Below are 21432 nucleotides of genomic sequence, written 5' to 3' on the forward strand. Positions count from 1 at the left end.
CAGCCGCGGGGCCGCGCTGCTCTCGGGGCCCCGGTTACGGCGACGAGGCTTTTCCGCGGCGCCCCGGCGCGAAACCGGCCGTGAAAGAGGTGGAGGCCGATGGGGAGAGGGATGGGGGCCGGCAACGGGGGCGACCCCCCGGGCAGCGGGAGGGGAGCCGGGGCGCGGCGGGGCTGCGAGCGGGGCTGGGGGCCGCGATGGGCGCTGTCGTGCCCCGGCGGCCCCGGGGCAGCGCCCCTCCCGGGCAGCAGCTTGGGCGCTGGGCGCGCGGTGGGTGCGCGGGGGCCGGGCAGCTGCTGGGGAGCGTGAAGGTGGGCCAGGCCGCCACAGCCCCGGCACCGGGTGTCCCCAGCCCTGCGGCTTCCTGAGCCGGGTGGTGCCGTGGGGTCAGTGGGCTCTCAATGGATATTTCTTTACCCAGTTCCTTTCGGATCCCCTGCAAGTTTTTGGTACCCGTAATATCCTGTTGCAGAATTTCACATCTTTTGCCTACTTTCCTTTGCTCTAAATTCCTACCATCTCCTTTCATTTACTGCTCCCTGGTTCCTACAGATGATATATACAGTGAATAATTCATTCCTTGTTCACCTTTTCCAGGCCACTCATGATTCTACAGATCTCTGTCCTGTCCTTCAGCTTTTTTGTTTGTTTGTTTTTATACTGGAGAGTTTTAGCCTCTTTCATGATTCTGTGGGTGGCAGTTATTCTGTGCTTTCATCATCTTTGTCTCCTTTGTACATTCTCTTTGTCATTTTTGAGCTGAGGGATGCAGCACTGCACACAGTATCTCAGACGCTGGTGTGTCATTGATTTATATAGTGACATAATGCGGTTTTCTCTTCGTTTCCTAATAGATCTCTTTGCCTTTTGTCTAAGCATTGAGTTTTATTGAGACATTATTTGTCTAATGGTACTCTGTAATCTCTCAGTGTCATGAGGTCCTCCTCACCCTTCGTCTCTTTTTTGCATCTGTACTTGGAGAGCATGGGTCCTGCTGCCTCTCCTCTGGTCTTCTCATTTTTACTAGATATATATCCATGAGAGACTCTTCCCTCTTATCCTTATTTCGGAGGGCTGTAGCTGAATGCCTTTAGAGTACCCAAGCAGACTGTACCTACTCGATCTTCCTCACCCATTTGCCTGTTGACTCTTTAGAAACTCTCTGATGGATTTGAGAGTCTGTATCTTTTTTTTCCAAATAAATCTTTTTTTTTTTAAGTGTCTGCTTAGTCTGTGTTAAAATTTCTATCAGTTTGCACAGAACAGGTGCCCGATGTACAGGTCTGTGTTTCCCCAGATCTTCACTGGAATAGTTTTGACATTCGCCACCTTCCAGTTATTTTGTATTAAGGCAGTGTTAAGTAAGAAGTTGCATGCTGCAGTTCATGATTCAGTTATAAGGAAGTTAGTTCATGCCAGAAGGGTTTTTCAGCTCTTGGGTGAACATTGTCTAATCTTGGTCATTTGTGTCTGTTTATTTGTTGGCTTCCACAATGCTTCTGCAGACGTTTCTGCCTGAGACAGATCCTCAGCTGTATTCTTCATAGTTTAAGATTTCTGCTGTGGTGACCCCTCACCCCCCAAATTCCTCTGTGTTGAAGAGAGATGTACAGAGTTGTTCTAGTTTTTCTGCCCTGTCCTCATTATCTTTGAATGGCCCTTTTATACCTAGATTTTTAACTGGCCCTCCAGATTCTGTCAGACAAGAACATGCACTGTGGTCTTTCTCATGGCTGCTCTTCATTTTTCTGTTTCAGGAGAGTCTGTCCTCATTGTCAAAAATTTTCTAGCTGAAAAATATCAACAAAAGTGAGTCTGATAGCAATAGTGAATGGGGAGCAAGGAGGCTGTCTCCAGTCTCATAGCTGAACCCTGTGACACAGAATGCCCCAGTTTACATGGGCTGTGTTTGTCCGGGTGCACGTGGTGTCACATTGAGGATGAAGTTAGCTCTTGAGGCAATAAGCACACAGTTACCACAGTTTAAAAAAAAAAAATTTTTGATTTTGCTCTTCTATCCAGCTCCCTGGTTTGGTGTGTCAGGGCAGTAGATCCCCTTTCAAAGAAGTCCCTCTCCCTCAAAGTTTAAAGAATAAGCTTTGCCTCTGAGTTTCCTTGGAAAATCCCTTTTCTGTGTTCTCCCTCTGATTTTCCTACTTATTTATTTAGGGGTTCTTGGGTGCTGGTTATCTCTGTAGCCACAAATCATAGTTTAGCAGGGTTTTCTTTCAGTGGCAGTGTTGGCTTAAACAACCTCCTTTTACCCCATTCCCCACTGTTTGTTCATCATGAGATTGCACAGAGTTGCCGTGACACAGCTGAAGGAATGAGCCACAGTTAGATGGCAATTGCTCCAGGGCATTCTGCCATTGGCAAAAATGCTTTGAGCTGGTTCAGCATGTTAACAAATGTATGCTCTCAGAAGTGTAGAGGGTTAGGATCGCCATCTCTCTTTAACAGTCAGTACATTAAGGCACTATGCTATGCACTGATTTTTCCAGAAGCCTCTGGCACAACTGGGCATCCATATTCCCAGTCAAGTATCTTCCTTGTGAGTCTGGCCTTTTGGCAGAGTGTATTTTCTTCGCTGCCACCTCCTCAGCTGCCTTCCAAGTTTTTTGAAGGAGTGGGGGGCAAAGAGGCGTGCTCTGCTTGCTTTCTCTTGGGGCAGGATTGAGATGAGTGCCTCCTGGGTGCCAAAACCAGAGCATTTTAGAAAGCCTATGACATTTTTAATTTACTTTGTTGCAGGCTTTAAACTTTCCAGGTCATTTGTCAGAACACAGGTATTTATGTGTCTGTTACATGTTTGACTTTTACTGGTACAACCTGAACATGGTCGTCAATCATGCAGTCCCATCCTGATCCTTCTGCAGGGTCTCTGCCATGATCAGTACACACCGTGGATAGTGCTCAGGGTAGGAAGCAGCTGTTGTACAGTTATTTTTAACTGTATTGTTGAACATATTTCTTGCACCTGGCTAATTCATTGAGCATCCTCCAGTCCCTGCTGTGAATGAGGTGGCACAACTCCAGATCACAGCTCTGTTCATGATGTGTGCCAGCCTCATTTACCATTTGTCTATTAAAGTGATGAATCTGGGTTCTGCAGAAAATAACAATACATGAGCATGTGTCTGGAGGCTATGTCTCTCTTCTTGGGGAAAAATTAAGTTCATGTGGGCTAATTTAATTTTGTAATTTTTTCACTGTGCAATCATAAAGTTGTCTGTAATTAGGAATTTAATAATTTTGTTTAGCTTTTTACTGGGAAATGAACACAAACAAGCAGCTTTGTCTTGCATAGTCATTTGCAGGAAAGCATGACTTTGAATTGTTAAGCGTAGTATATGTTACTGGTACAAAGGGTATCTAACCCTAGCTGGCATCAAGTAGCATTGCTTGGGACCTTATTTTGTTACAGCTGACTAAAATGCAACATTTTCAGTTTGTGAGAGAGCATGATTTTTCAGGGCGGGGTGAGATACAGATTTGAAACATACTTTGTGCCAGATGGTTTGGAAAAAAAAAAAAGAAAGAAAAAGAAGTCTCAGAAACATTTACATATGGATTTTCCAGAGTTAAATATTCCCTCTGAAACGTTTCTGGCACCAAGTGAGACCAAGATTCTTGTTAGATGCCTTAGTCCCATGGGGTAGTTCCACTGGCAAAAATCTTGTTTTCCCTTTGTCTGAGCTTTGTCTGAGAGCTCGCAAGGGCTAGGACTCAGAGGGTACATGGCTTGGATGGAGGATCTCAAGATTTCCAGCCCCTGCTTGGTTCTTGGGCTGCCAGAGTCCTGTGCTGACCTGGTTCCATGGGTGGTTTGACATCACTGAAGCTCACTGCAGAATGGTGGTTTCAAGATTTTCACATTTCAGGCACTAGCTCTTTAGCAGAGAATCTGAAAATCTTGATAACCTGCGCTTGGCCGTAATCTCTTATGTTTTTTTGGCTTTCTGCAGTGGAGCCATGAACTTAGATGTAGACTAGATTAGATGTAGTTTAGATATTGTCCTAATGACTGACTATAAAGGGAGTTCAGACTGACTAGCATGGATATCTCAATACTGTAGATGTTCAAAGTGAAATGAGAGATTCCACTTCTGATGAGAGATCAACCAAAGGTCATAGGCTTAGACAGGATCATAAGTTCCTTGGACTTGTTCATTCTAGAAGTTGGCTTTGATGATACTAAAGACCTCCTGACCCTAAAATCTATTTATCAAAAGTAACTTTAAATCTAACATTTAAAATAAAACAACATCAAAGCCCTCCTTCTTCCGTTCACTTCAGGCCTTACCCTGCTGTCAAGGAGTTATCTAGGCAGAGAATGCCATTTCAAATGTATCAGTTGACAGTGAAAAGTCAGATGATTAAGGATATGTTTTGTTTGTAGCCCAAATTAAAAGGCTAGGCGTTTTGTTAAATACTTGTGTAGAGAATAAGAGAAGAGTGCATAAAAATTCATGAGGTGTTTTAAATCTCATGTGAAACTTTGTCTTCAGGCCATGTGCTTGAATAAAAAAAACAGAATTTTTTTTCTCTATTTTTAAGTAGATTTCTATTTCTGAAGTGGTTCTTGAGTACTTTTGTAATTGGCTGTTCTTTTTTATGAGTGAGTCTGAATGTGGCAGTGGAGATAGGTGTGAGAGGGATAAGTTTCCATAAAGGATTTGTCTAGTTTCTCTCTTCATCTAATTTGGTGTTGGCACACATAAGACACACAGCACATGTGCTGCCATTTCAGTTCTTCACAACTACCCTCTGAGATGGGATTCTCCATTTCTTGGAATTTCTTGTCTGCTTTTCCCTCCCTTTGGATTCTGAAATCTTCACTGAAAACCCCTTTGCCACTTTCTGCTGTTCATGAGGGTCATGTCCTCTCTTCTGATGTTTTTCCCATTGTTTTTATTGCTTTGGAGAGGTCCATGAAAGGTGTTGCTGGTGCCTCTCATTGAAACCTTAGATGAGGCATGAATGGGAACTCCAGCTTGAGAGCTTTCTAGAGTCAACTGTTGCACTGCGGGATCAGTCAAGCTGGATCAATTGGCTCTGGGTACCTGGAGATACCCAGTGCAGGTCTCTCTTTGGCTGACCAAGTAGTCCCTGGCATGGAATCCACCTTTTTTCATGTGTAATGGTGCTGTTCAGAGAAGATTGGGGCTTTTCATGTGGAGTTTTGCTCACCCAGGCTGTACTGTCATTAAAGCCTCTTCTCCCTTGGTGTGCACAGCGTGCCTTGTTGTTCTGGTTGTCTCTGAGCTCACTGGGATCTCTCTTCCTTTTCAGGTGGAGCCAGGTGTGCTACCTTTGGGACCCACCTGTGAAGAACATGAAAATTTCCCTCCCAAAAATGCAATAACAGACCAAGAGAGTAGCCAGCAGATACAGCAGTTGGTGAGCTGTGGCCCTGTCTGTGGGTTCAGGAGGGGACTGTAGATATAGACGTTTTCCTTTCAGAATGAAACTAGCCTGTTTTCAGATGGAGTGCAATGCTTCTTCTTGGGTTTTTAACCTGTGGAATCCAAGCAGAGATTTTGGGGGCAGAAGTATTTCTAGGTGCAAGTGTTTTGTGGAAGTGGGAAACCTGGACTAGGCATAACTTGGAAAATTAGTGGGCAAAGCGCAGGCCTTCTCTGCATGGAGGGCATTGCTGTGTGACAGCTCCAGGTGTTTTGCTGAGTCTTGCATGCACTGGCAGTGGAATACTTCAGAACAAAATGAGAGGGAAACATACCAGTAGTCTCTGTGCTGTGTTGGATTTGGTCTTATAAGAACATGGATTAGGTATGACTAATGTGGGACAGATGTTGTGTTAGGAATATGTCCCTATGAATTGTTCCAGTAAACAAGAACAATTCACACTGAGGTTCAGCAGTTCATGTCTATCTGGGGAACCAAGAATGGTAGCAAGTAAATACAAATAAAGGTACATAACCAGAGGATGTCTGCTCTCTGTTAGATGTCATTTGGATTAGAATAAGAGTTGATCTAGCACAGCTAGTGTTTCAAGCTGAATATTTTGCACAGCTCTGTCTTTTTTTTTTTCCCCTCCGCATCCCATCCTTCATCTGTGATGCAAATAGGAACAATCTGTGTAAATAGGAAACAGAAAACTGTTTCCAAACGTTGAAAGGGTCAGAGGAGAGAAGAAAGAGCCATAAAAATAGCTGTTTGACTTCAAAAGTTTTTGTTTTTACTGCCTTTTTAAAAATCTCCCTGGATTTCTAAACTCTTTGTGTTTGTCACAAAGAGATTTTCTGAAGAAAATAGTAAAAGCTTATAAGCATTGGATCAGAGAAGCTGGGCTTGAATTTCTTGTACATTGTAAGAACATGGGCTTGCTGATCTATGTGTGCTTCTTTTGTGCAGGAATTTGAACTCAAAAAAAAGCGCAAAAAATGTGAAAACCTTGAGCATGAAGTGAGGAAAAAGCATAAAAGATGCAAAGAACTGGTAAGTATTTTTGTTCCCTTCTATTGTGAGCATAATTGTAGAAAAGTTGGATTGTTGCATTCTCCTCTTGGATATTCTTCTGTTTATCTCAGTAAGGGGTCACTAGTTTTTCTCTTAGCTTCAGCAGTGTCACAAATTTTGGGCTTCAGCCCTTGAAGCTGGAATTGTTTATTTAGTCTTTCAGCTGGCTGTGGGTTTCATCACTGGATGAAACTCCATGGCTTTTACTAGTTTGGAGAGATATTTACCGTTTTCACGTGCACTCCAGAGAAGTATTATGAGATTTCTGCATCTTGAGATGGTAGTTACAGATACCTATGGTCATTTCCTTGTGCTTCTTATTTGTTGGATGAAAACCTGCCTCCCTTTAATTTCATGGAGGTTTTGCAGGTCATATCACAGGACCTGGATTTTTCCCTTGTGTTTGAATTTTGCTAAGCATATTGTCCAAATGTAACAGGTGGTATTAGTGATTGTCACAATGTTTAGTTTCACCCAAGGGTGTTTACTGTTTGAATAGATGTTTTACATCTTGCTCAAAGCTCAGTTCAGGTCAGGTCTAAATACCCATAAGGCATAGCTCAGCCTCGTTGCCTGCCTCATCGCTTGTCTCCGATATGGTTCATACTGATAAATGTTTCATTCCAACAATCATCCTGCCAGGCTTTGGCTTTAGGCTGCTCTCTGCACTCCCAACAGCGCTTATTGTTCATCTTACCTGCTTCTTTTAATTCCCATATTTTTGCAAAAGCAGTTTTATCCTTTGATACTGGGCTGATTCTTCATCTACTTTTGGTACAATGCTGCCTTTCACATGATATAATGTGTTGGAAAGAGCTTAAATTAAAGGGGTTTTTTTGTGTTTTTTTTTTCCAGTCTAGCATCTGCCTGAAAATGAATGTAGCCCTGGGTTTGAGAAGGACAGAACCATCAGAGCCAAGCAGTCTGTCTTTATCCACTAATTACCTTATTCGTATTCTCTGTAGATCTTGCGTTGGAGAAGGTGAAACCCAACCTAATTGTTTATTCTTGGGCATTTGTGTCTTCACTTGCTAGTGTCTATCTACAGTGTCAATCTGTAATTCATAGCATTTGCCACTGTTTCAAGATGCCAGAGGAATGTCCTTGCTTTGTCTTACCCTTCAGGAGCAGTCTAAAACTATTTACTTATCTGGCTCTCTGGCTAGTTTCTTTGCTGTTGAGACTTCAGTCACACTTACGTGCATCTGTATACCATGAGTCAGGTCAGATTATGGCTCTTTCTTCAACACTGTGTCATGGCAAAAAGCTGAGAGAAAGGAGCTGCAGTCTGGCTGCCAAAACTAGTAGGGCTTTTCTCCAGTGCCACTTGTACAATTTGTCTTTTTTGCCATGGGTCTCACACTCACATTTGTTGCCACTGAATCCAAGCTACTTGGAACAGTCTTTCCTTCTGTGATCAATACCTTGGCTGGGTGTTTGGTCTGCAGCAACTTGCAGTCAGGCTTTTTCTTTCTAATGGGAGTGTACATGTGTCTGGTTTCAGTCCGGGGTCTTGTCTGTTAGCATTTGGTCTGATTCGCTTGTCTCAGAAATCTGTTGCTCTCCAGATCACCTTAGGATATGGAACAAGTCAACTATCAGAAAAAGACATCATTTTAATGTTTGTCTTCTAGGGAAATGCTTTGAGAGAAGTTCTGTTCGTTTTCCTGATTTTTGTAGTGCAGAGGGAAGATCTGTGCTGCCCTATGTGAGCTGCAGGCCACTCATCAGAGTAGCCATCTCCAAGGCTTAGTTGTGTCTTTATGGTCTGCACAAGGCATGGTTATGTCTTGTCCCTCCTCTGCGTCCCTGTGGTAGGTTTCCTTGCTGACACATTTCAGTAGAGCTGACTGACTGCTTAGCTTTTGATTGTAGGGAAAGAGAGTGCACATATTAAGCAGCTGGATAGGATGGTCTTTGTCCATCACAGTACTCAGCCAGACCTGGATCATATTAAGAGTGAAGCTGAAGTTCAGTGTGCTTTCTGCCCACACTCCTAGTGAAACGTGTTGCAAGAATAGGAAGAAAAATATCCTGTTAGGAACATGATGTACGGGACCTCTTCTTTGTTGAGTCTGTTTGGAATAATGTCTTTGTTATAAGCTGATTTACGTGGTAGGGCCAAATCTGAGTGCGCTTCTTTATTTTAGCATAAAAAATTCATTGGAACTCGTTTTGCTTCTTGGAGACTTCCCATGAGCTGCAAGTCCCTGAGCTACAGTATTGAATGCTGGGGAAATATCATTGCCTGCTTGCCTTGCTCTTTCGCTCCTGTCTAGGCAACCTCTGTTGGCCACTGTCAGCAGTAGGATTCTGGGCTAGAGGCACCTTTGGTCTGGGTTATTTTGGGATCCTTAAGGAATAAATACGTCATTGGATGTAGAGTTGTTGGACAGTAGCTTTTCAAGAGCAAGAAGGGACCAACTCATCTTAAACTACTGGGACTGAGACTTTGCCAGCACAGGGAATTAGTTCTTGGGATATCCAGGAAATATTTGATATGTGTAAAGTGTTGGGGTGGAGGAGAGTGTGTGTGTGTCTATGTGGAGATTGTGATTGTGAAACTTAAATTTCCCCAGTGGCCTACAAAGGATGCTGTACAAACCTCTGCAGATGGGCTAGACCTGGCAAAGTCTCTCCATATGTCTGTAGTCTCCTGCCTGCTCAGAGACACTGTTATCTAAGGTGGAGTGATAGCTGGCTCACATTGCCTTCTTGACTCCAGACTGAATCCTGGTTTTTGAATTAGACCCAGCCGTTTAAAACTCTTGTTATTGAGTTTACAGTCTGGAACTCTTTTTAGCTTTATTATTCCAAATAATCTTTCCTTCTTAACTGAAATTTGTCAAGAAGATAAACAGTGAAACTTGGCAGATTGCAGGTGGAGATGGGGGATAGTTCTGGACAGCAGCATTTAAATGATGTGGCTTTGGAGCTGTGAGGTAGACAAGGAAACATCTTTTTCACTCTGGGCTTTGGGGCTACAGAAATGGAAGAAGAAACTTAAGAGAATGTCTGATATGGGGCTGGTATCTGTTTGAGCAGTGCTGCATGCTTATGCATTGCACCCCTCAAGCAGCATCACATCAGCATCCTGCACCATCAGTCAGCAGGAGCAGTGGAGCTGCCTGTTTGACACTCCATAGGAGAAGGTGGCAGGGGGATTAATCGAGGACCTTGGTAGAGTAACACCTGCTATTTCTGGACAGGAGATCCAGCTGCAGGAGATACAAAGTGAAAATGCACGACTGGCTGAAGAAAACTCGCAGCTAAACGAGAAGGCTGGATGGGCAGGACGGGTAAAAAGCAGTATTTTTGTTTGTTAGATGGAGCATTAGCTCTGTAAAACTTGGCTGAGAAGAATTTACTGGCATAGTAGGTTTTTAGGTTGCCAGCTTAGTAACTGTTGGGTGCCTGTCTGTGTACTTGTCTGTCCTGGATACCACATGGTAACTGCAAGCAGAGCAGTAAACTGCCCTGTGTTTATTATAGAATTTCCATAGGCTCAAGTGAGATGCTTTGCCCGTACTTGAGTTCATACTTGGTTTGCCTACCTAAAATAACTTGATAATGAGTTCCTAACCAAAGACAGTGGGTGGGGAGCAGTGTGCACTGGTTGGGGCACTGGTAGAGCAGAACCCGTCATGGAGCATGTGACATGTTAGTGTCACAGTCACTTCTGGCATTTTACTGTAATCCCCCAAAAGGGGTGTGTTGGCTGATGATGGGGCAGAGCTTAGAGGGCAGGGAAGAGAGCCACCCAAGTGCTCTTGCACTTGCTGGGTGGAAAACCCAAAAGCTTCAGGTCTTGGGGCAAAGGCAGGATACTTCCACTGTTCTGTATGTGCAAATAAGTATTCATCACATGAAGGACAGATACAAATGCATGAACATTTGTTTTGAATGAAAGTCAGAGGGAGAGGAGGTTTGTGGTTTTGGTATCATCACAACTAGGAATCAGGTCTACAAAACAGCTTATTGAGATGTGAAAATAAATGGTCCTCTATTATTTATATAATGACTATGGCTACTTGTGCTAATTGGCAAGCCTTTCTTTCCAGGTTGAATCTGAGAATGCTGACCTGAAGTTGCAGGTTGTTTTGGTTACTAAGGAACGAGATTCTGTGATTCAGACGAATCAAGGACTCCAAATCAAGCTGGAGAATCTAGAGCAGGTGCTGAAGGTCAGTAAGACCCATGTGGTTGGAAGGACTGTTTTGATACTTAGTGCTGTTTTGGATGGCACAGGTTGTCTCTTTGCTCTTTTTGTCCAATTTTTGCATCTGTGCTTCCCTTGGAGATTCTTCTGTGCTGGCACCCTGGGACGTGGCCTTCCAAGGTTGGCAGAGATGCTGGAGAAAGGCTGCTGCAAGGGTTTGGGTGGGAGGGAAAGTATGGTGGCCATCACCGATTTAAGCATTTAAGCATTTGACTTAAGCTCTTTGACTGTGTTGCTCTAGCTTGTGGTAGGATGTTCTTTCTTTCTCCTCTGTTTAAGGATGATGTGAAATATAGGCCATGTTTTGATTCTGTGGCCTGTGATGGGACACAGAACAATGTTTCAGTAATGTTGCCCTTAAACTGTCTGTGAATTGTTCTGCAGCACATGAGAGATGTGGCTGAGCGAAGGCAGCAGCTGGAAGTTGAGCACAAGGAAGCACTGCTAGTCCTGAAGGAGAAACAAGAGGAAGTCAGACGGTTGCAGCAGGTATGCAGCGTGTGAGAAAATGGACACTTTACTCTCTGAATCCCTGGAAAGGGATGGGACTCCTGCACCATGTCTCCTTGGAGGGGCGGTGTAGGGAGGAGGTATGTGTGAGTTCACCAGATAAAGTAACCCAGGGAAGCATGTCTTTGTCTAGGGGAACTCTGTTACCTGCAAAGTGAGGGGCTTTTCTCATGAATGACAAGTCTGATCTCTCACTACTCTTTGTCCATAGATCAGAGATGCCTTCAGTCTGTCCAGCATTTTAAATCTATAATGGTGTCTGTCAAGGTGACGATAGTATTATTAGAAGTGAGCTTAGATAGGCTGCTTTCTTATTTACTCTGTTTCTTATTTCTTCTTAGGCCCAGGCAGAGGCAAAAAGGGAACATGAAGGAGCAGTACAGCTTCTAGAGGTAAGACAAAAGAAAACAAGACAGATAAGGGGCTGCAGATTTGGTATCCTCTATTCGTAGTGTCAGTTTTGTCGATGCCCTGGATTTTATTGATTCTTGTGCAGAATGCTGTAAAGTGTAGGTCTGTCACAAGATAGTGCTGCTGTGCACAAGTATCAGTTGTGCTGGCAGAGTAGTCACTGGATTTAAAGTTTTGAGAGGTTCAACTCCAGCCTGTTCAGTCCTTGAATTAGGGTACTTCATTCAGACTGTGCCCAATACCTCTTTCAAGGATGCATATAAGTAGCTGACCTCTGATCTGCCTGCTGTCTTTTCCAGGATCATCTGCAGGGAGGACGAATACTTGTGTCCATGTGATTTGATATTTCTTTTGTGTATGTGTACTCTATGCTATTTATTAATGAAGAAAGGAGAAACATGGACTTTGCCTCAACATAACAAGTAATGAGGTCTAAGGCAGCTCTTTTGTGCTATTTGCTAGTCTGGGATCAGCTGTGTGAGTTCTCTGACATCCGTAAAGAATGGACTTTGCCGTGGCAGCAGACAACTTAATGATGCAGGCTGGGAGACGTGATGAGCGCTATCTTACTTTCAATTTGCACTGTCTCAGTGTATATCAAGATGGCCTTCGAAGAAACCTTGACTGTGAATTCCTGGAGCTGTAAAGGCAAAGCACCAAGCCCTGAACTTGGTGTGTTAGAGGGAAGCCAGTGCTATGAGTGGGGTTGGGTGTGACAGCACAGGGAGCACCTTCTGCGCTCTTGGTCCACTGAGGTTTTCTGAGTGCAAAAACACCTTAGTCTAAGCAGGGTGCCTCATTGTACACCTGGATGACAGTGAAGTCTCATGTTAATGAGGCCAAGGCCCTGTCTGTAACAGTGACATACAGTCACGGATGGCAGACTGAATTGTCTCTGTCCACCACTGTTCAAGAGCTCTGTGGTTGTCAGGAGCCCAGGAGACTCTGCAACATCACTAGGGCAAGATGGTAAGTGTCCTTGATTGAGGAGTTTACTCCATGGCTGCAAACAGCATCTCTTTTGAGTGGGCCTGACCTGTGTCTGGGCTGTGAGATCCCCAGGGTACCGGGCTCCTACTAGGTGGGATTGAAGTTGTTGCAGGCTGGGAGAATGTCGTGGGGATGTGACATTATGTATTGCCTGTTCCCAAGTTCTTTCCTGGGCAGCTACTTTTGGCTGCAAAGACAAGAACTGGGCTGATACATCTGCCTTTTATATGTCGGTTGGCATTTAGCTGGCTTCTTAGCAACATTTAAGGGAAGAGAGATTTGATACTTGGCAAGTGTTTTCTGAATTCATTGCAGGATTGGAGCAGCCTCTTTGGTTTCAACTGGACAGCTACTTGTGTAGAGGAGGAAGGGGACAGTTATTCTATGCTTGAGAGGCTGGTTGTGCTGTTCCATGAGGGCCTCATCAGTTAAATATTCTTGTTTCCACATTGCTGGTACAGAGATGCTTTATGAGTCAGTGACACCAGGGGGCAGAAGAAAGAGAAGTTGTCATTAAAAACTAGTTTAATGTGGAGTGGCAGTCATTTAAATGACTTAAGTATAATTGTAGCCATTCCAGGGCATCAGTGTAGGATAGACCTAGGAATTTGGGGGTGCCTACACTACATATTCTCATTTTAAACGTGTTTGGATTGCTTTTTGATATCATCTCAAGGATGAATGGGTGTGATGCATTTCCCTGTTGGAAGAGTTCAGCCACATGATTGTTTTAAGTGTAGTCTCCATTCCTTGGAGATATTCAAAGCCTGACTGGGCAAGGCTCTGAGCAAACCTGCTCTAGCTGACCCTGCTTTGAGCAGGGGGGTTTGGACTAGACAATCTCCAGAGATGCCTTCTAACATCCACTATTCTGTGATTCTATGATAAGGATGTCAGGGGGTGAGTAGAGGTATGGGTTGATTTCTCTGTGAAGAGATGCCATATATAGACTGACTGATGCAGCTTAGAAAGAAGACCTTGAGAGTTATGGACATTGGGGTGAAAGAACTTAGTAGTGGTTCCAAAGTGAATGAGGACACAGGAGTCTCAACTGCCTTTTATACTTCATAGATGAAAAAGGTGACAGCCTAATTTCAAGGATCCAGTTTAGAATTTTGTTGGGAAAAATGGTGAATAGAGCTTAGCTTAGCTTCGCTTGTTTTTCCTGACCTGGGAGCAGGGTGCATGACTGAGCAGGCTGTTGGCTGCTTGAAATCATGTCAAAGCTGGGTTTTGAGCTGTGTCTTGCTTCCCAGCACTCCTTGGTCTCAGACCTGGGAAAAGGTCTGGGCTGAAGGAGTCAGTTCTGTGGTATTTAAGAGTGGTTGCAATACGCTGGGAAAAGAAGGCTTGAAATTTAGCACTTCAGCTTAATGCTAAAAGCTTATCGAAATTTGGAGGCCCTCAAAAGGTGCATGCTTATACACGCGTTTGTTTTTGGGGGGATTTGGTTTTAGTTTAGCAGGCGGATGCTTGACTTGGGGTGATAGTCTCAGTGTGAAACAAGGCAAACACTGTAAGTCAGTGAGAAAATAATCTCACTCATACTGAGGGGTGTTTTCTTTGGCAGGTGGCTGATTTTTCACTAATGTGACTGCTGATGTGGTTTTTATATCTCTTTTTGCTCTTTTCCTTGCTGACAGAATACTTTGGATTGCATGCAGGTACTGATATAATCCTATCAAGTAGGACGTGTTTCTCCTCTGCCCTAACCTTGCTTGATGTATCTATTTTAACTGTACTCTGTAAACGATTGCAAGAGTGTCATCTCCAAAAAATAAATATAATGAAAGGAGCTACCACTACAAGTTTGATGGAGCAGCTGCTCTTCTGTTTAAAAGCTTTGCTTTCTCAATCAATTAAAATTTGGAGCTTTTATTGGGCTTTTCCAGATTTTCATTTTTGTCAAACTCTTCACCTTCTTCTGGTGTTACATGCATTTGAAGGTCTTTTGGGAAATACTTGCAGTCCAAGATTGAAGTGTTTCTTTCAAATGAGACTGTGATGGAGAAAAAGGCAGGTCCTGCTGGCTTTGTAATTGGTTGGAGGGCAGGAAGCAGAGATTATGAACAACTGTTTTCACAGAACCAGTAGTAACTAATGAAATAGTAAAGGTGTTATACTCTGGGAGCTGTGCTAGTCAAGATATTCACAAAAGATTTGGAATGATGTTTTGTATCAGAGTTATGAGATTTGTACCTGATGAAAAATTGTTTTTGACAGTCAGCTTCAAATCTGACTGCAGAGAGCTGTGGGAAGATCTTATGAGTAACTGGGAGATTAAATGACAAATATCAGTAACTATCAGAAAGTGCAAAGGCATGCACATGGAGGAGAAGCCACAGGCCTTATCAAAAAGGTAAATGCAGCAATTGAAACTTTCAGAAAAGGAATTGGCCCCGGCCCAAGGTCGTTATTAGGATATGACCACATCTTGTAGAAGTAGCACCCACGTCTGTGTGCAGTGCTGGATGTTCCTTTAAACCTGATCAAACTTTGGAGTTAGCCATCCTTTAAGCAGGAGGTTGGACTGCAGACCTCCACAGTCTCCCCTTCTAAACTAAATATTTCTATGATTCTCTGATCTCAAAAACATATAGCAGAAGATACAGAAAAAGGTAGCAAGGGAGATCTGGATAGGGAACATCCTCTATATGAGGAGAAACATAGTAGATCAGCCAAGAAGGAAAGTGTCTGGGATGACAGGAATGTGCTGGTGGTGGTTGGGTCTAGCTTGGTGGGAAAATAAGAGCAAATTCCTGAATCAATGGTTAAATTCACACCAACTTGCTCTGCTCCCTGCTCTTGCAGCCTGTTCTAGTAATCATGCTGCTCAATTGCAGTTGGTGTGTGGTTCCTCTTTCTCCCCCTTTTGGGTTAGGCATAGACACAAAAGTCTCCCTTCTCTCCTATGTCTGGAGTTTGGTTTCTGCCTGTTCCCTGCAGTTCCTGATCATGTCCTCAGGTTCCCCCTCCTTGTCCACCTGCTTCCTAGCACTGCCCTGGAAACTCACCGCTTGCCTAGTTGTGTGTGAATCTCTGAGAGCAGTCTGCTAGAACTATACATGGTTTGTGATGTGACAAAAATATTTAGGGGATGCTTGTGCATTGTTTTGAATAACACAAGATGTAAAAGACACCTGACCATTTAATTAGGTACCTCAGAATCGAACTCAGGATTATCCAGGATGTTGGCTTGGCCACCACTGTAAATGGATTTAAACTGTGATTAACAAACTTACAGGATGGAGGTTTATGATGCTGTTAAACACAACATCCAGATGCATCTGCTGGCTCTGGTCTCTGGATCACAAGATGGGAGAACCCTCCATGGTTCCTCAGTCATTCTGTACCTGTCCCTTGTCAAAGGCTGTGTCCCAAGGTGTGATCAGGGACAAGGTGCTGGTCTAGAGGAAGTCCTGGTTTGATCCAGTACAGTTGTCCTTATAGTCTGTAGTTTCTTTTTTTTTTTATTAAGCCCAATGCTTAGGGAGGAGCATTTATGTTAAAAATCTTAATTGAAGTAAATATAAGCCCTCATGATTGCAGAGAAATCCTATGTAACATGGCTTCAGTGAACAGGAAATCCTAAAAAACAAAAGGCAAGTAAAAGAATATCACCTGTTGCCATTGCTTACAAAAAAACCTCATAAATTAAAAATGGGTCTCATGGTTTCTTTGAACTCTGGGACTGATAATGCTGTCAGAGCACAAAAGCACCGTGCTAAAGTGGTAGATCCAGGTATCTGGAGGGTAAAGGAATGATTGTGCTTTTTCTCTCCATTTCTGGTGTGACGTGGCTAATAGAAGGAATTGGCTCTGAGGAAGTGGAGAATGCAGACACTTCTGGAAGCTGTTAATGAAATCTAATAATCTCTTTCAGTATAGAGACTGTTTCTTCTTGCCAGATTTTGTATTGGTGAATTTCCTAAATAGTTTTTCCTTAAAGATGGAGAGCTCCTAGCCAGTGGGTAGGAAACAAGTGATAAACTGACATGTTTTAAACAAGTACAATGTGATAAAGTAAAATCACATGCATACTCAGAAGTTGGTAGGGAGTGAGCCAGAAAGATTTTGTGGTCCTCTGAGACAAGAAAGAAAGCTTCCTCCAGGTCAGATGTGTTTTAGAGCTGCTTAAAAAACAGACTTTCTGTCTCTCGAGATATTTCAAGGCATGATTCAATTTTTGAGGTGGAAGGAGGAGTAGACATTTAAAAAACATTTTATAGAATGGAAAATTTTGAAGAGCACAGTTCAGAGTCATCTGTTTTGATGTCTTACCTACACAAAATGATTAGATGAGTGACTAGAAAGCCTGATGTGATCTCAGCCAAAAGGGAAAAAAGGGAATAGGAAGCACTCAAATGTCACCTCCTGCAAGGCAGAGCTGCACCTCAGCCAAACGTGCTAACACCAAATTAAATAAGTTGAATTTTCTGCATGAACTCTGAAGAACTACTGATTAGATGAGAAATTCCTGTCCAGCACTGGTGATTTTTGTTCAGTTGTTACCTGAAGTGCATGAGCAGGTCCTACACAGCAAATCTGTCTTGGAACCTAGAATGAGCTGTTGTATGGTGGCAAGAGTGAGAAGAAGAAAAGGAGAAGTTGTGTTCTCCTGGGAATGAACTTGCCACAGCTGGGAAATACATGGGGGTGTATAGGGACAGTAGAAAGGGTGGCCAAGACTTGGCAGCATCTTGGAAGGGGAAGATCTAGAGATGGTAGAAAAAGACTACTAAGAAATTGAAACAAATATTTTTTCCCTTCTTGTAGTAGGAATGAGTATTTCCTTCTTTACAAGATGTCCCCAAGACTCCTCTACATCTCTTTGCTGACAAGTAGCTTTCTTTTACTTATTGTGTGTTTTCCTGCAGCAATTCACCCCTGTAGGACCTGGCTGCAAAGTGTGCAGGTTGCCTGCATCACACACATATTTTGCAGCATGTGCAGGGCGCTGAAGCTCTCTGCCCTTCCTGGTGCCTGGAGGAGCTAAGGCCCAAAGGGAGAATAGGGAATCCTGCCCAGAAGCGTTTGTGGGGAGGCCAGGGTAATGTTGTGGGAGCTTGCTGAAGCCTCTGCAGTGGTGGGGCAGATGGAGCATTGGGAGGGAAATTCCTTTTGGAGACGTGGTATCAATGCTCCCATAAATGCATAAAGCCTTCTCAATCTTTCTGTTTTCAAGGTTTGTTTATCTTTGACACATCTCACCCTGTCTTGTGCAGGGCTTGGATAGGACATTGATGTTCAAACCTAGCATTTCAGGGATATTCCTGATTCGGGGATTCCTAATTGAGTTTGTAGTTGGCCTCCTAAGAGGCAATGAGTCTGGAGTTTTCAAGGATAGTATAGGCATAGAGCTGCCAGCTCCTATTGACCATTCCTGGACCGGGGACACTTTTAGGTCCCTGGAGTTTGAGTGTCACTCAGTTTCTAAAAAGATGCAGCAAAGACAAATGCTGTTTGGAGGCTTGTTGGTGGTTTAGTTATGTCCTTGTACCTCACCTTATGTCTCTCCCTTCAGGCCCGGGTGAAGGATCTGGAAGACCAGTGCCGCAGTCAAACAGAGCAGTTCAGCCTCCTGTCTGAGGAACTCAAACAGTTCCGTCTTCAAACAGGAAGACTCGACCTTCTCGCCTCTACACTGGTGACTTCTGAGCCTCCTCTCAATTTGTGCAGCTCTACCCCGCAGCCCCACTGGGAGAAGGGTAATTGCTGGGTTTATCTGCAGGTGTTTTGACAAGCATGTTGTTATTGATGTAAATGGAAAGGTGTAAAGAAAATAATGGAATGTTTATTTAGCTTTTGGGATCTCTCTCTGGCTTTCTCTGTCTCTCTCATAAATACCTTTTCTTTGTTTTGTGGTCATCAAAGAGAACTCAGCACTTCTCTGACCAAAGAGAGCCCAGGGTATCTAGTCTGTTGCACTGTTAAATGAATCACATTTTTAGAGACTTGAGCTGCTTTAAAGGCACTTTGGTACTCGCTGCTGATCTTGTATTCTCCGTGTACTTAAAAGCCACAGACAGATTATTTTATTGCAGATTCGACTGTTGTCCCTGCATTGCTGACTCACCACGACACAAAGAAGATTCACAATGAGGAGGTTGAGTTGGAAACGTTGCAGCAGATGCCTGATGCCACTGTTGGCTCCCCAGTTGCTGCTACCAGCTCTCAGAAACAAGCCAAGAAGGTGGAATCTCAGTCAAACTCTTCAAAATCAGAATCCATGCAGAACAGTCCAAAATCCTGCCCGACTCCAGAGGTCAGTATGGGAGACCCCTCTGGGGTCTCTCCTTCCTAGCCAAGAGAGAATAAATGCACTGCTGAGAGAACTGTATTTCCTGGGTATTGCATTCCTTCCCTCCTGGCTGCCTGAAAGAAACAGTTGTGAAACATAAGAAAACCTGCATGAAAAGTTGAAAAGGCTTTGGATGCCCGTGTCTGTAATTCTAATTTGTACAAATTGCTGTGCTCCAGGAAGAAAGCAACTGTCTGTACAGCATGCTGTAAAACATGTTGTTGTGACCTTGGAGAAGGTGAGGGAAAGGCAGGGGGTTGGGTGGTGGGTAGTTTAAGAAAGCTCTGGCTAAGGTTCCTTGTGACATCTCAGCCTCAGATGACTGCATAAATGCTACAAACTGTTATTTTTAGCATTGTGAAGGACTGTCCAGACTGTTTTTGGCCCCAAGCTGTGGGTGGGGTTTTTGATGCTCTTAGGTGTAGAAGTCTTAGGTGGTGTAGGAAATCATGCTGAGTTTGCACTAGCAGAGGGATGAAGTTAATAGGCTTTGGTTGTTTGTCTCACCCAGATATCACAGATGACTGTTACTTCTCCCCAGGAGGTCATACGTGTAGTATTGTGTGGTTCATTTAAGCAGTCTTTCATACTCATTGCTATATATCACTTGATATGATAATTTAAGAGAAGACAGTGCTGTGAGTGGGAGTAGGTGTGATGGCATGGGTGGCAGCTTTTGCTGTCTTGGTCCACTGATTTCTGAGCGCTAATGTGGCTGAGGCCATGCGGAGTGCCTCATTGTACACCTCGAGGACAGTAACGTCTTGTGCTAGTGAGGCCAGAGCACTAATGGAGAGATAGAGTCATGACAGGCAGAGCCCACCACTGTGGAAGAGCTCTGTGGTTGTTAGGAGATAAGGAGAAGCTGTTCTGTTCAGTGACAAAGTGAAGGTCACACCAGGAAAGGAAAAGATAACTATAAATTATGTAGTGGGAGAAATGACAGTTGCTTAGTGTACAGAAGACTTGGAAGCCACCACGCCTTCATGGAGAGGTGAAGCTAGTAGTGCCTGGAGAGATCAGACTATGGTCTGTGGAAAAGATCTGATGTGTAAAGCATTGGACTTCAGCAGCACACGGTTATGGGCATCCTCCAAAGTGTTAGCCAGGCTACTGAAAGCTACTCCTTTTGTCTACCTGTGAGTGTTACAGGGTGCAGATGTTTGTTATTGTGAGACATGGTGCAAGATGGCATTTACAGTAAATCACAAGAAGTACATCCTTTCTTGGAAAGGCTAAAACAGAAGTTATTCTTCACACTTCTCTTGTTTAAAGATGCCATTGCAAAAATTGGGACATGAATACAGTCAGTGCAGTTGGAGAGGTCTGTGTTGCCTCTGAGCAGACCTTCACCCAAAAGAAAACATTATCTGTTAGATGCTTGAGCTTCCATTTTAAATAGGTGAAAGCAGTTATCTTCTGCTAGAATGTCACTAGGCCAAGATTAAAACTTGAAAATTGCGTGGAAGGAGCATAGTCTCACATTGATTAAACTAAAACAAATCCTTTGAACAGACTGTTTTGAAAAGGTGCTTGGAATCCTTTCAAGGATAAACTTTGGCAGTTCATATACTAGAACAATATCTACTGTGTGTTCTGGTGCCTGCAATGGGTCTTCATCAAAAATATATTTGCCTTGAAGTATGCTTAAAAAGGCACCTTGACTTGGTTCATTGGCACTGTTTCAAACAAACACAAGGGAAGTACATTGTCTTACAAAGTATGATTGCATTAGGTAACTCATTGCCATTATATGTGAAATTTCAAAGTATCAATGGGCTTGAAAAAGATTGAGGCAAATTTCTGGAAGCTACTTCTGCCAGTAGCCACTAAATGCATTCAGGATGCAACCTTGAGCTTAGGAAGTCCCTACATAGCTGATTGCTAGAAACTGAGAGGCTATACCTGGAAGACAGGATTTCATGCTTGTCCTCTTGCTTGAGCGCTACTAGCGTTTAACAGAGCCAGGTTTTGGAGTTGGATAGAGTTTTGGTCTGAACTAGTATGGCCTTCTAGTGTTCTGAAAGTAAATAAACATCATGTTGAGGTATTTATAGGTAATACAGGGGAACTGGAGGTGAAAACTTTAATAAGATTGAAATTCCTTATGTTGAAAGCCAGCTACAATTTTGAAGCCTGAGGCCTTTGGTGGAGCTTTTGCTTATTTTGGGTATTTTGTTACCAACCTGCTGGTGTGAGACAGGTATGCCTAAGGACTGTTCATGTGCAGAACAGTTGTGTGTTACTGCAAGGTACGTTCTGAAGGACAAATCAAAATGATTTAAACTTGTTTTTAAGGCTGTCACTCCCTGCCTGAATTAAATAAGATTAATTTAAAAATGAAAGCTGGACTAAGAGGTCTAATAAGGTCCTTTTTGTTCAGATTACCAGCAGGGCCTGCGTGCTGGCTTTTCTATTTCACATAGCCATTTGGAGGTAAGAGGAAGTGAATATACTGAACTAAAGAAACGTAGGGTGGAAGGGGCCTCCAGCGTTTCCAGTCCAATCTCCCACTCACAGT

The 21432-nt window shown here is 43.4% G+C and overlaps 1 protein-coding gene across 3 annotated transcripts in view; it reads left to right on the forward strand.

The window, feature by feature from the left end:
* Window positions 1-21432, forward strand: part of TSPOAP1 (TSPO associated protein 1) — an 80890-nt gene that overhangs the window by 26209 nt on the left and 33249 nt on the right. For all 3 annotated transcript variants that reach the window (XM_026063685.1, XM_026063688.1, XM_026063686.1), the window contains 8 exons: window positions 5293-5400; window positions 6376-6459; window positions 9690-9779; window positions 10542-10664; window positions 11084-11188; window positions 11551-11601; window positions 18135-18318; window positions 18655-18875. In XM_026063685.1, coding sequence (XP_025919470.1) covers window positions 5293-5400; window positions 6376-6459; window positions 9690-9779; window positions 10542-10664; window positions 11084-11188; window positions 11551-11601; window positions 18135-18318; window positions 18655-18875 — 966 coding nt within the window. The remainder of the gene's footprint in view (window positions 1-5292; window positions 5401-6375; window positions 6460-9689; window positions 9780-10541; window positions 10665-11083; window positions 11189-11550; window positions 11602-18134; window positions 18319-18654; window positions 18876-21432) is intronic.

This window comes from Apteryx rowi, unplaced genomic scaffold (genome assembly GCF_003343035.1).
Source record: "Apteryx rowi isolate R43461 unplaced genomic scaffold, aptRow1 scaffold_20, whole genome shotgun sequence".
Taxonomy (NCBI): Eukaryota; Metazoa; Chordata; class Aves; order Apterygiformes; family Apterygidae; genus Apteryx; species Apteryx rowi.